Below are 12471 nucleotides of genomic sequence, written 5' to 3'. Positions count from 1 at the left end.
CTGGCACAGGAATGAGAAACAAAAAGTCCTTTTACTCACCACAGCCCCGCTGATCCCTGCAGCAGCCTCCCTTGACCTCATGGTACAGGCAAGGAGCATCAGCACCCACCACAGTTGGGGTGCTCCTTCCACCCCATCACCTTCCTCCTTCACACATCCCAGGCATCACCTGCAGGGGCTGGAGCTGGGACAAGCTCTTAGGGCAAAGCAAGAATGGGGTTAGCCCACACGTGGGCTGTGAGCTGCCAGCTTGTGCCCTGGGCAGTGCTGGGTCTGGTTCTTGCTCTCTGGTTACTCCATATAATCTGCTCAACCCTGTGTCCCAGAGAGCTGCTGTGTAAGGATGTGTTTGCACAACCCCCTGCGTGCCAGAGCAAGGCAGTAGGGGCTGTTTTCCCCTCTGGCTGCCTCCAAAAGGGAGAAGAAACTCCATCCCATCCCATCTGATCCCACCATGGTTCTTCAGACCCCTCTCACTTGAGCCCCTCCGTCCCCACAGCACCTCCTCCCTTCCCACCATGTCCAGGGGGAGTAATGCCCAGCACTGATCACTTCCCAAAGACTTCGATCCTTCCCAGGGCTTGACACAGAGTCATGGGAGAGCCAGGCAGGCTCTGAGCCAGGAGATCCAAGCTTTCCAGAGAGCGCTTCCTATGGGTGGAGAATACGGAGTAAAAGCCTGAGATTGCACCTCTGCAGCCTCTCCTAGTGCTGTGCTCCTCCCAGGGGTTGATGCTTGAAGTGCAGCAGATGCTTGATCCCAGAATCAGGGCCAGAGCATGCATAGGATGCAAAAAAAGGTGGGTTTCTGGTTGTCACAGGGCTGCCAGAATATGGAAGAACGTCCATAAATACCCCAATGTTTGTCACTCTGAGTACAGGCTGGAGACACATTCCCTGCTTCTGGCCACAGGCCTTCACCCACCAAACCTGGGTGGCAAATTGCCATATGAGTCTCCAGAATGATCCTATGGGACAAAGTAGCCCCCAAAGCTGTGCGTCCCATCTCCTTGTGGGTATGTCTCTTCAGCAGGCCGTGTTGACAGTTGTCCCATTGGAGCATCCTGATGCCACCCCCCCATTTACTGCACCATCCTTGGTGTTCTTCTCTGAGACTGAGACAGGTTTGTGTCTCTCTTGCCTGGTAATGGCTGCTTCAATGCCCCTGAGACACAACTGCACATCCTCCCGAAAGGACGGGGTGTACAGCCCATAGATGACAGGGTCGGTGCAGGTGTGCAGCAAGCCAAAGAGGAAGAAGCTGTGGTTGACATACTCCGGCATCTTCTGGATCATGGCTGGCTGGAACCAGTACCACAAGCCCAGGAGGTAATATGGGGTCCAGCAGATGATGAAGGTGGCAACAATCACTATGGTCATCTTGAGAGTCTTCATGCGTGCCTTGGAGATGTGGTCACTTTGATGTCTTATCAAACCTGCCAGGGAGAGCCAGAAGGATAGTGGGAGATGGGAGAAATCCAAGAGAACATAACCATCCATGGCTGTGCTTCTGCCAGAGAGGGGACACCATCTCCTGCTCTGGTCTGTGGCCCACAGGAGGCAGAAGACAACAAAGAGAGGGGGTCAAGAAGTTCGGTAAAACCCTTTAGTTGGGGTTCAAAGGGTGGTGGAACAGACCCAACAATGCTCCAGGCTGGAGCAGGTTCAGTCATGGGGTCATGGCGGACACTAAAGGGCTGGGACCTGCTTACCTTTATTGATCTTTAGCTGCTTGCTGATCTCCCAAATGATCCGGGTGTAGCAAACGATCATGACGCTCAGGGGGGTGATGTAGAGGGTGGTGAAGGTGAACATGTTGTACACGGTTTCCTCCCAGTGCGTTCGGAAGCTCCCGTGGGTAACACACTGGGTGAAGTTCCCTCCTGGGGCTGTCTGCAGGTGGAAGAGGAAAAGCTGAAACGGAGAAACAAAAATTAACTCAGAGAGCCTTCGGAGCAGGGCACCACATCCTGCAGGCGTGGATGTGCATGGACAGCACCTCCCTGTTGCTGTTGGGCTGGGAGAGGAGCTCTGGGCACTTAACTCATGGCTATGGCCGAGATGGGTGGGATCTGGTGGCTCTGAAATCCCATTTTCTGGCCATACCAAACGTTATTTTGGTCAGGAGCTGCTCAGGTTTGTCTTGGTTTGCTCCAACATGTAGTATCCTGATTTGCAATGGCTGCTATAAAGAAGATGCAAAGCAACGCTGAGCACCGAATGCATTAAATTCACTCCACAAAGCCAGTCTGGTGGAGGTGGAACCAATGGATTGGAACAGGCTTGCTGGGGCGGTCAGGATGCGGAAGCTCTCCTCCAAATCCGCCCTGCTTGGGCAAACGACATGGGGAGAGGACCGAGCCCTACCTGGGGTGAAGCCAGGAGCACGCTGCCAGCCCAGGCAGCGCGGAGCAGGAGCCCATTGCGGCGCTGAGCGCGGGAGAAGGGATGGAGGACGGCCGCGTGCCGGTCCAGGCTGATCACCACCAGCACCAGCGCGGCCGCGTACATGGCAAAGAGCTTGAGGAAGTTGAGGAGCTTGCAGGAGAGGTCCCCTCCGTACCACTGCACCGTCACGTTCCACACCGCATCCAGGGGCATCACGGCCACCGTCACCAGCAGGTCAGCCAGCGCCAGGCTGAGGATCAGCGGCCGCACGTGGGATTTCCTCCTCTTCCTCAGCAGGCTGCCCAGCACCGCCGTGTTGCTGCCCGCCGCCAGCAGGAAGAAGATGACCGTGATGATCACCCGCACCCTCGCCGCTTGCGTGAACCGCGGCTCGACCCAGCGCTCGGGGCAGATGGAGGATGAGGCATTGGCATCCTCCTCCGTGATGGGGAGATGGGGAGGTGTGGGAAGCCGCTCGTCACTCATCCCCTGCCGGAACACAAGCAGCAACGTGAGCCCCCTCTTAGGGGCTGTGTGTCTTGCTGCAGCTTCAATATAAGGGGAGATGGTGGGATCGGCACTGGAGCCACCAGCAGTGACCTCCCAGTCCCGGTCCGTTCCCTCTGTGCTGCCTGTTTTGCCAAGCCACCGCATCTCCCAGTCGTGGTGACACTGCCTGGCTGCCCTCCTTGGCTAACCCCTGCCGTAGCTATAGAGATTGCTCACACAGAAATGTATTTTTAGCTCTTTAGGAGGCGGGTGAGCAGCTGGGAAGCAGGACCGGTGGCCAGAATTAAGGGATGAGCTGCTGCCCACCATCACCCAGCCGGGGATGGGTCACACTGGAGCTGGCTGAGCCTGTGCTGGAGCAGCCGGTTCAAGGACTTGCTCTTCCAAAGGGGCTTTGCAAGCAGGGATCAGCTTTTTAGAGGCCCCACGACACTTTCCATTTGTGTGTTAAACCTTAATGGTCCACCTCTATCTCCAGCATCACATCTGGGGCCACAGGTGGGAGCAACTGGGGGTGGCCAGGAGGTGAGAAGGGGGATCCCACACTGTCTGGGGACTGACTGGTTCTCAGGAGAGGATCATTTAGAGGCCTGGACCTCCCCACAACCCGAGCATCACCAGCTCAACGCCTCTTGAGGTCCCTTTGCCTTTGGGAGGTGAGGCAGGAAGAGGAGGTGAAGGTGAAAAAGCACCCACATGGGGGGTGTCTGGGGGTGATGAGCAGCGTGGTGGTCCCCTGTGGCTTGATTTTGGTGCCCTTTTTGCCCAAGCACAACAACAGCATGGGGACAACTTATGTTTCAAGGGCAAATACTTCCAGCTCTCAGGGACACGAGCTGTTAACGGTCCCAGCCGCAGGCAGGGTATGGCTCTTACTGTTTCAAGCACTTTCTGCATTCCCTACCTTTGAGCAAATAACACGAGCAGCAGAGATCAAATCTGTCTCCCCAGCTCTGCAGGATGGAGATGTCAATACCTTGCAGCAAGCTGCCCTCCTCCAGCCCCACATCCAGCACCCCAAGCCCCTTTGCTGCCCTCACCCCCCTCCCTCCCCACACACCGACCCAACAAGCAAGCAGCAAAAAGAAGCAGTTTAAAAGTACCAAGCTGCTTGCAGGCTCTGTGGAAGAAACAAGGGGAAACCCGTGTCCAGGTCTGCATTAGTCCCAGCTGATGGGAACGTACCTGGCATACACATGCCCTGATGCCGAGAGAAGATGCTCCTTGTCCTTCCCCACGGGTCTCCCTCCGCTGCGGTGCCGAGTCAGGATGCTCCAGCGTGTCTTTGCATCACAGCCCTGCAACAAACCCCTTAAAGCAGCAAAATCTCCCCTTGCAAGCCAGGAGCGACGCTGATTTTAGCACAGGCGAACGCAGGCATCTGGAGATGGCAATGCCAATGCAAACATCCCCTGTGCTGGCAAACCAGGAGGTGGGCACCCATGGGCAGCCCGGGGCAGGCAGATGATGGTGTTTCACCCCTGCCCTTGCAGGCTTAAGGAGCTGCTTGGTTGCAGGCTTAATGAGCAGGCAGCAGCGTGATGACAAAGCTGCTGTATTGCAAGGAATGGCCAGAATTCAAGATGCATTGGCCAAATGTGGCCCCGTGAGGGATGAGTGCCAACACTCTCTGCATCAGTTTTCTATAAATACAGGGAAATGAGTTAATTATCCCTGGAGTTAGTGATGAATATCCCGTTGCTCAGACAACCAGGAGACTCATAGCACACACAGCACACACGTGCCACAGCGATGCTCCTGGACCACCCAGGTCCATAGGAGCATCACGGATGAACACAGGAATGTGCTTGAACTGGAAATGCTCTAAGGAGGGAATTGACAGGAAGAAGTTTGGGTCATTTTTCCATTTTAATGAATATACATCTCTTTTCTGTGCTCTATCTGATCCCACCTTGTTCTTTCTTTATTTCTTTCAGCATAATGCATGAGAGCTCAATGTGAAACCCCAGGAGGGACAAAGAGCTCACAGAAGCTTAATAAATATGATGTGCATTGCAAGGGCAGGGAGGGAAATTGAGGACATCCTGCTCCTCTGGCCAGCAAGAGTGAATGAGCTATGGGGATGAGAGAGGACCAGCCCCAAGCCCTGCTGGGGCCAGCACCAGCAAACACTCTCCCATGAACACCACAGGGACTTTAATTACATGCAAATAGACCTTCACATCTCCTGGTCTATTACATTAAGAAGTACACGGTGTGCATGGGGACTGCAGGTCCCACGCTGGAGGTGGTGGCTCTATGTTGTTCACTGAAAAGAGGTTCCCTTTCTGGGCTAGCAGGTTTTCCATTATTAAATCTATTTCCGTTTATCCCTGGGAGGAGGTGTCTGAGGTCTCAGTGGGTTGCACCATCTCTGAGGCTGCTCTGCTAGCAGGAATGCTCCTGGACACAAATGGAACAGGAGAACTTTCCCCCTTTGTGGGTTTAAGAGTCAAATTGTGTGGCAGAGAGACCAGCTCTTGAGACCCAGGAGGGGCACCACCATCATCCGAGTCCCTTAACCCCATCATTTCTGCACCGAACCAAAAAGGATCAACCTGGAAACTCTGCTCACAGCCCCAGAGGGCAATTCATGTATTCAAAGTGCAGGACCCAGTGCACCCAGTGAGCACCAGCCACCTGTGCAAGGGGACCGTCCCCATCACCTCCTTACCTGGTAGGGGCATCACCCCCCAGCACTGCAGGAAAGCCTGGTCCCGGGGGGGAAGAAAAGGCACAAAACCCATAAAGAAGCTGCATGGAAGCCTGTTTGCTCCAGCAGCCACCTCCTCCTGGCATTAGGCCCCTGCCTAAAGCTGAGATTAAATTGGCCCCACATGCTCATCCTTATTTTCCCTTTCATTTAGCTCTTTGCACCTGCACGAAGGCAATTGAATAGTGAGTCAGGAATGCATTCCCTGTTTGTCCTCCTTCCTGGCTGGCTGCCTTTTTGTCTAGAAATGTCCTCTCCATCCCCGACTGTATGATGTAAGAGAGGGACAGGATTTTTCTGGGGGCCTGTAAGCCTCACTCGTGCCACAACAAAGCCTTTGGTCCCTGTTCAGAGCGGATGTTTTTAACATGCCATCACGCAGAAATGTCCCGGGCATGCGCTAGCAATAAGTCTTATTGAAGGGTGGGGTTCCTCATGAAAATGACTCTTTTCCTCCGGTGTTTGCACAGTAACCCCCTTGTGTTTTCCCTTGTTTCTTTCTTCCCCTCCTCTCCTCAAAGGTCAGCTTGGATGCTGTCTGCTCAGCAGCCTTCAGCTGAAGCTCTGAACACTGGTTTAATAATCAGAGGGTTTTGGTCCCCGGGATTAGGAAACAGCGCTGGCAGACAGGGCTTGTTTCCATACACCCCAGCTTGGCTCTTCCCAAAATCCCCTCCTATTGGGATGCTGCCCCAGTACATCCCTGGAGCTGCAGCCCAGCGCTGGGTCATGGGGAGCCAGAGCATCTCCCAGCATCCCCAAATAGGATTTTTCTCCCCAAATCCAGACAGATCATCCCGGGATGCTGGAGAAAACAGAAACTAGGAAGCCTCAACAGGTACTACAGCCCCAGTAGCAATACTTGCATGGGCAGACCTTAAAGAGAAAGGCAAGTGCAGTGTTTTTCCATCCGATATCCTGTATAAGCTGGGATCTCATGCAGGGAAAGTGGCACGGGATGTAATTTCCATTAGCTGAGTGCAAACACGTGGCAGGGAACCTGCTGCTGTTTGTGCTCCTAAATCACCACCAGGGTCTTGGCTTCACAAAAGAGAGAACAACTTGTATTCCGCTTCGGAGAGGAACTCCTGCTGCTGAGTGTTACGGGGGGGAAATGACTGCTCTTGTTCCAGCAGAACCATCCTATAGCAGCACCCATCACCTGCACCCTAACCCCCGCACCCTTGGGTGTTTGTGCTGGGCCGGCTGCCCAACAATTCCCCTTTGCTCAGGAAAACCTCATGATTGCGGGGCTTTTAATGCTGATTTTTATTCTCTTATTCCCCCTCCAATTCTTCTCCTCCTCCAAACCTTGAATTGTCCCAGGAGCAGCTCGTCCAAGGAAATTCTTGTCTCATACTGGACTCGAAACAGAAAGTCTAGTCAGGGACATCTGACATGCGATGTTTTTGTGAGTAAATACCAGCGTCCATGAAGTCATTTCCCGGGGTTAGAAATGAGCTCACCTCTGGAACGGCTTCTCTCCTTACCCAAAGTTCACAAGTCAAGCGGTTGGGAAGCTCCCAGTTTTCATCCTCCTCTTGAGAAAACAGCATCGGGGCTGTGTGCGGTGCGATGCTGCCTCCGGTTGTGCGCTCTGGACAGGTCCGTGGTGCGACAACAGCCTCAAGTCCCTGAAATCCTTCAGCAAAAGGCAGAGGAGCAAAGCTCAGCGGTCACTGGGGATAAACCAGTGTCTCATTCTGCCTGCTCACCCAGCCCTGGCCGCTTTGCCGAGCCTGCCAACAGGGACAATAATTGCTGTGCCTCATGGGAATAACCTGGGTCATCCTGTCCACCTCCTAAAAGCCCTTGTTGGAAGCAGAGGGAGGGATCTCTCCTGCCCACCGGGTTCTGTATCTTGGTAAACTGTGTCTGTGAAGTGTTTCTTGGTGAAATAACACACTCTTTCTGCTTCCGCTTTGTATACAGAAGTCTTGCTGGAGACCTTGCTGGTAAGAGCCCTTTCTCCAGGGGTACCATGCCGTTGGATGGTGGTGCTGGGAAAAACATGCTCTCAGTCCTCAAACCCACAGCAGTTCCCATCTTCTTATACCCCTGCTGGTGCTCCTGGTTTTGCTGGACATCCAGGTCACACACCCAGCCAGGATGGTGTGAAGGACAAGGACCCCTGTGGCAGGGGAGCCCAGAGCATCATTCCCAGAGGTTCCCCAGATTTACCCCTTCCCATGTGGAGCCGCAGCCCTCAGGGTCTTTCCTCCATCTCTCACCAGGACATCTCGACCAGAGCAAAATCCTCTTTCCCCATCTCTAAACCAGACAAGAGAGAAGAGTGAATCCATCACCCTTGACCAAACCCTGAGGTCAAGCTCCAGAAAACCTGGTGGGCTTCGGTGCTGAGCCCCGTTCGATGATCACCAAGCGATAAACCTGGATGCATGTGTGCATCACCATTCCACTCACTGTTCACCTTTCCCACAGCAGCTTTTCCTTGCCCAGGCTGGAAGCCTCAGCTGGGGGGATCAGTTTGGGAAATCTCGTCCAGCACCTTGGTCCTGTGATGCTCCAGTCCCCAGTAAACCAGGAAAATCACCCATAGGGTTGATGGAGGGGCCATGGGTCCCCTTCGGCTCCGGCACACTCTGACCCAGCCAGGGCCTTCACGGTCCAAACTGGGTATTTATCTTGAGCTGGAAGAAGTTATGAAATCCCCATGTTTTCACTGTGACTAACCCACGGAAGTGAACAATTTTGTCCTTATTTTTGGATGGGTTTTAGTTGCTCTCCTTGTCTTTGCCTTTCGTGCCCTCTTTCATCCTTCACTTCTTTTTACTCCCTTTGGGACCATCGCGATTCTCCAAACATCAAATATCCTCCTCTCCCCATGTTCCCAGATTGGATTGTGTGTCCCAAAGGCCATATTTCAGCGCTCCCTTTGGATGGCGCTTCCCAAACACAGACCAGATTCAAGGGCTGTTTTCCTCCATTTCACTGGGAGAGAGGCGAGATGTGGGGAAAGCTGAAAGCCCCATGGGACCCTCTGCAGCATTACCCAGGAGTGAGAAGCAGGGAAAACCTCCCCAGCACCTCTTTCCCCTGTGCTTCATATCTCTAAGCAGTTTTAAAGGCTTAAACCCACCCTTTATGCAGGGACATCACTGATTTCAGGAAGGATCAGTGGCTCAGTGGGGAGAGAAGCCATTAATGCTGAACTAAGCAAGACAGAGGAGCACAACTTCTACTCCACCACCCTGTTCCTACCCTCCTGCAAGAACCCTGCTCCAAGCCAGGCTCTGGGACTGCCTGACCCTGGTGTTCCTTGGGATGAGCATCAGTGCTGACATCTCCCTCTGGTCAGATTTGGCCTGGTTTTGGGAAGCAAAGCTCAATCCAATGCCGGGAGCGTTGCACTGAGTTTTTCTTGGGAAGGTCTTATCTCCCGTGCTGCCTTTCCAGCCTGCTCCCAGCAGTTTCCATCTACCCCATTCCAAGGTGCTCACACCAGGATGCTGCCAGCCCTTCCCTTTGTAGTGCTTACCCCTCACCAACACCACTGCCCACTGCCGGCGAACTCACATTTACCCTCTGGGAAAGCTGATACGGCCACAACGGCTCCAAGGGGAATCCCGGCAATGCTGGAATTAGCTCGGCACAGACCGGCTCTTCCAAGCATGCCCTCATGAGCTCATGAGATAATTTACAGCTCCGGTCGCCCCCATGACCACAGGCATTCCGAGAAGGGGAGGCGCTTCCATGCCCTCTTTTGCCAGCATGGATGCTGGTGAACTCCTCAGCAGCCAAAACTTGGATGGGGATCGGCCCTGGCTGCCTCAGTGCAATAATTAACCTGAAATCAATTCATGTATGGCTCACGTATGGTGCCCACCACCCGCCCAGCTCCATCCCTTGCATGCTTTCTGCCCATCCCAAGTAAAGGTCCATCCTCACATTCAAAAGCACCTTTGAACACGATGCTCTCTCTGCTTTCATTGCCATCACCACCGCCTCTGGTCCAGCTTACACCGCCTACACCTCTTCCATGTGTTGCAGTCCTTACAGAGCAGGACAGAGACAAACCATGGTGTGCTGGAAGATTCCAGCCCCCCCCCCTACATTCATGGTTCAGGCAGGATTTTGTTGGGTTTTAGGGAAAACTGGCTGGTGCTTTGCTGGTGCAAATCAGTTACAAATCTGCTTGCCTTGACCTGGTTTATAGCAAGAAAATTGAGGCGGAAAAGGCACAGATGAGCCCAGGGGCTGCCATCCCATGGGTGGGAGGCTGCTCGCTCTGCCAAGCATGGGTGCACAGCCTGGAGCAGCTCCAAACCCAAAGCTAATTCCCGTAAATCAGAGTAATAAATTAAGGATTTCTTCAGGAGCAATTAATTGCCCAAAGCAACATGTGCTTTGACACAGGATGGTCTTTGTCCACCAAACCGTGTCCAGAGCTAAAGCAAACACCCAGCGGGCTGTGGGCTGGAGCTCTGTTCCTGCTCTTCCTCCATGGTTTAAATGTCCCCATTGAGGCACAGCCCTGCCTCGGACATGGCCACATTCCAATTGTGCCCATTCCCGTCCTGCAACTGCATTTCCATCCCTGATCCAAGGTTGTGCAATAACCCAGACCCTGCTGCTAACCCACATCTGCTGGCAGGATGTACTCAGCCAATATTAGTGTTGTACCAGCATATGGCACCATGATGCTGCCCTGTGAGTATCCCCAAGGAGATAATGCTCCAGGCAGCGTGCAGGCAGAGGTTGGGATGTGCATTAGTCATGGAGAGCTTGAAAATAGCAGCCTTTTCCCTCTCACAGAGTTTCTAAATGAGCCAGAAGACTTATCTCGATGTCCTCAGCAATGTAATTTAAAAGGGATTTGCTATTGAGACACTTCTGGTGCTCTCGTAACATCTCCCATCTCTGCTCTTCCAAGCTGCGATGGGGAAGGAGACATGTCAGAAATGGACACAGCATCCAGGAGGGCAACCGCAGCAGGACCCTTCAGTGGTCCAGGATATCCCAATGACCAGCAAACCCCTCTCCAGGCAACGTGAATCTGGATATGGAGCTGTACACATGCAGCAGGGATGCAGATAACAGCCATGCACTGCAAAAGCACTAGAAAAAGCCATTTGCCTTGATTGCTGGGGTCACAGAGCAGGGGACACCCCACATTTACATGCTGGGGGTGTCGGTTATATGATGGTGCCAGCAGACACTTGGGGGTTCACCCCATGGCTGGACCCTGCAGCCACTTGCTCTCCCCCAGCTCCCTGACCTCCACAGCTAAAACGAGTCTTCCCCTGGCTCCTGCCTTCCACAGTGTCCCCCTCTGTGGTGCGTTTTGCATCTGTTTCATAGATGGTGTACGTGGAGCTGAGCGCTGCTGAGCCACGGTCAAGGCTTTAGCCTCGGAAAGCAAATCCTTCCTGGGGGGAAAGGTCCGCTCGCTGCTTTTCTCCCAGCCACAGCCTGTGAATCCTCATCCACACAATAAAACCAAACTCCAGTAGTTCATTTCTCGGGCTCTTTTCCAAAGCTTTTAGGCGGTTGGAGTGTAATTTTGTGCTGATGAAGCACTGGGAGAGGGCTTAAGTGAAACAATATTGTGGTGGAGAGAGGTTTGCCGGTGGTTCCGAGCTCAGAGTGAACCCCAGGGACCCGCCATGGCTCCCAGTTCTCCTACAAACCATGGAAATCGCCAGCCCGGCTCCTGGGATAGCAACACAGGACTGAACAAACAACATTAACCACCCCTGGAGCATGGCTGGAGCAGCGCCGGGAGCCAAGGGCTGCACGAAATCCCAGCTCCCAGCTCGCCCTCCGAAACCGCGCAAACTTCCCCAAAGTGTTTGGGATGGAACAAAGTCATCAATCACTTCTTTTAACTCCCATCTCCGTAAACAGAAGCGAGCCCAGAAACAGGCAGCAGGGGAAAATAACCGTCAGCTCCCTTCGGAGGAGCAAAGAGGGTGCGGGGAGGGAGGACGGGGCAGGCAGCTGGAAATGAGCACGGCCTCAGCCCCAAAGGGCATCTTATGGACCCCACAGGGCGCTTCATAGTCCCCATAGCCTTTAAACCCCATGTGCAGCCCTGAGAGCAGCCTCACCACCCAGACACCCTCCCTGCATGGTGCTGTCAGATTTTGGCAACCGTCACTCTGCCAATGCCTTATTGGAAAGGGTGGGAGGCACAAATAGCTGGGGTGAGCATCACCAGCCAGTTTTCCTTCAGATTTACTGGAGGGACAACCATGAAGGAGCACGGAGATGCTGTTCCATTGTCTGCTGTCACACTCCTCTTACCCTGCCCAGGCCTCAGCACTGGTGGGGGGAAGCATTAAGCATGGCAACATTCACATAAATACATTATGGATTTGTAATCACACATCAGTGATGAAACCATGGAAAAATCCCAGGAGAGCTGGGCAGGGTCCCCAGGGTTAGTCCGGGAGAGGAATAAATCCAAGAGGCACCAATGTTTTGGCTGGGAAACACCAGTCTCAGCTGAACCGTGATGCGATGACCAGAACGATACAAGCAGCTTGGTCTGGGACGCATCTTTCTCCACTGGCCATGGGCACAGAGCAGCACCCTGCTTGTCCCGCATCCCACAGGTCTGGATGTTACCCACCTCGGGTGCACGGGAAGCAGCCGCGCATGTCCCGGCGCTGCGGTGCAGCCGGTGGTGCTCAGCGCTGGAAACATCTGGGGCTTTGCTTGTGCTGCTCCATCCAGCATCAATCACGTGCCGGAGCCGCAGCGAGGGATGGCCAGGCCAAGAGAGGTTGCGCAACCAGACTCTTGTAGAGACTTGGGTTTTGCATGCACTCACGTGTCCCAGACCTGCTCCTGAAGCCACACACGTGTCTCCAGAGCTCGTCTTGCAGGAGCCATGC

At 53.9% G+C, this 12471-nt stretch overlaps 1 protein-coding gene across 1 annotated transcript; it reads right to left on the bottom strand.

Annotated features, from left to right (window-relative positions):
* Positions 1-1026: 1026 nt before the first annotated feature.
* LOC308225407 (gonadotropin-releasing hormone II receptor-like) lies at positions 1027-4096 on the bottom strand (the record flags this gene model as incomplete). Its single annotated transcript, XM_080626285.1, is given in 5 exon segments — positions 1027-1436; positions 1713-1914; positions 2368-2877; positions 4002-4018; positions 4021-4096. Coding segments are annotated over 5 exon segments (1215 nt in total).
* Between the last annotated feature and the right edge of the window lie 8375 nt (positions 4097-12471).

Source organism: Psittacula echo (assembly GCF_963264785.1).
Source record: "Psittacula echo genome assembly, chromosome: 10".
In the NCBI taxonomy this organism is placed as follows: domain Eukaryota; kingdom Metazoa; phylum Chordata; class Aves; order Psittaciformes; family Psittacidae; genus Psittacula; species Psittacula echo.
Note: the sequence above shows the minus strand (reverse complement) of the source record. Positions and strands in the feature narration are given on the sequence as shown.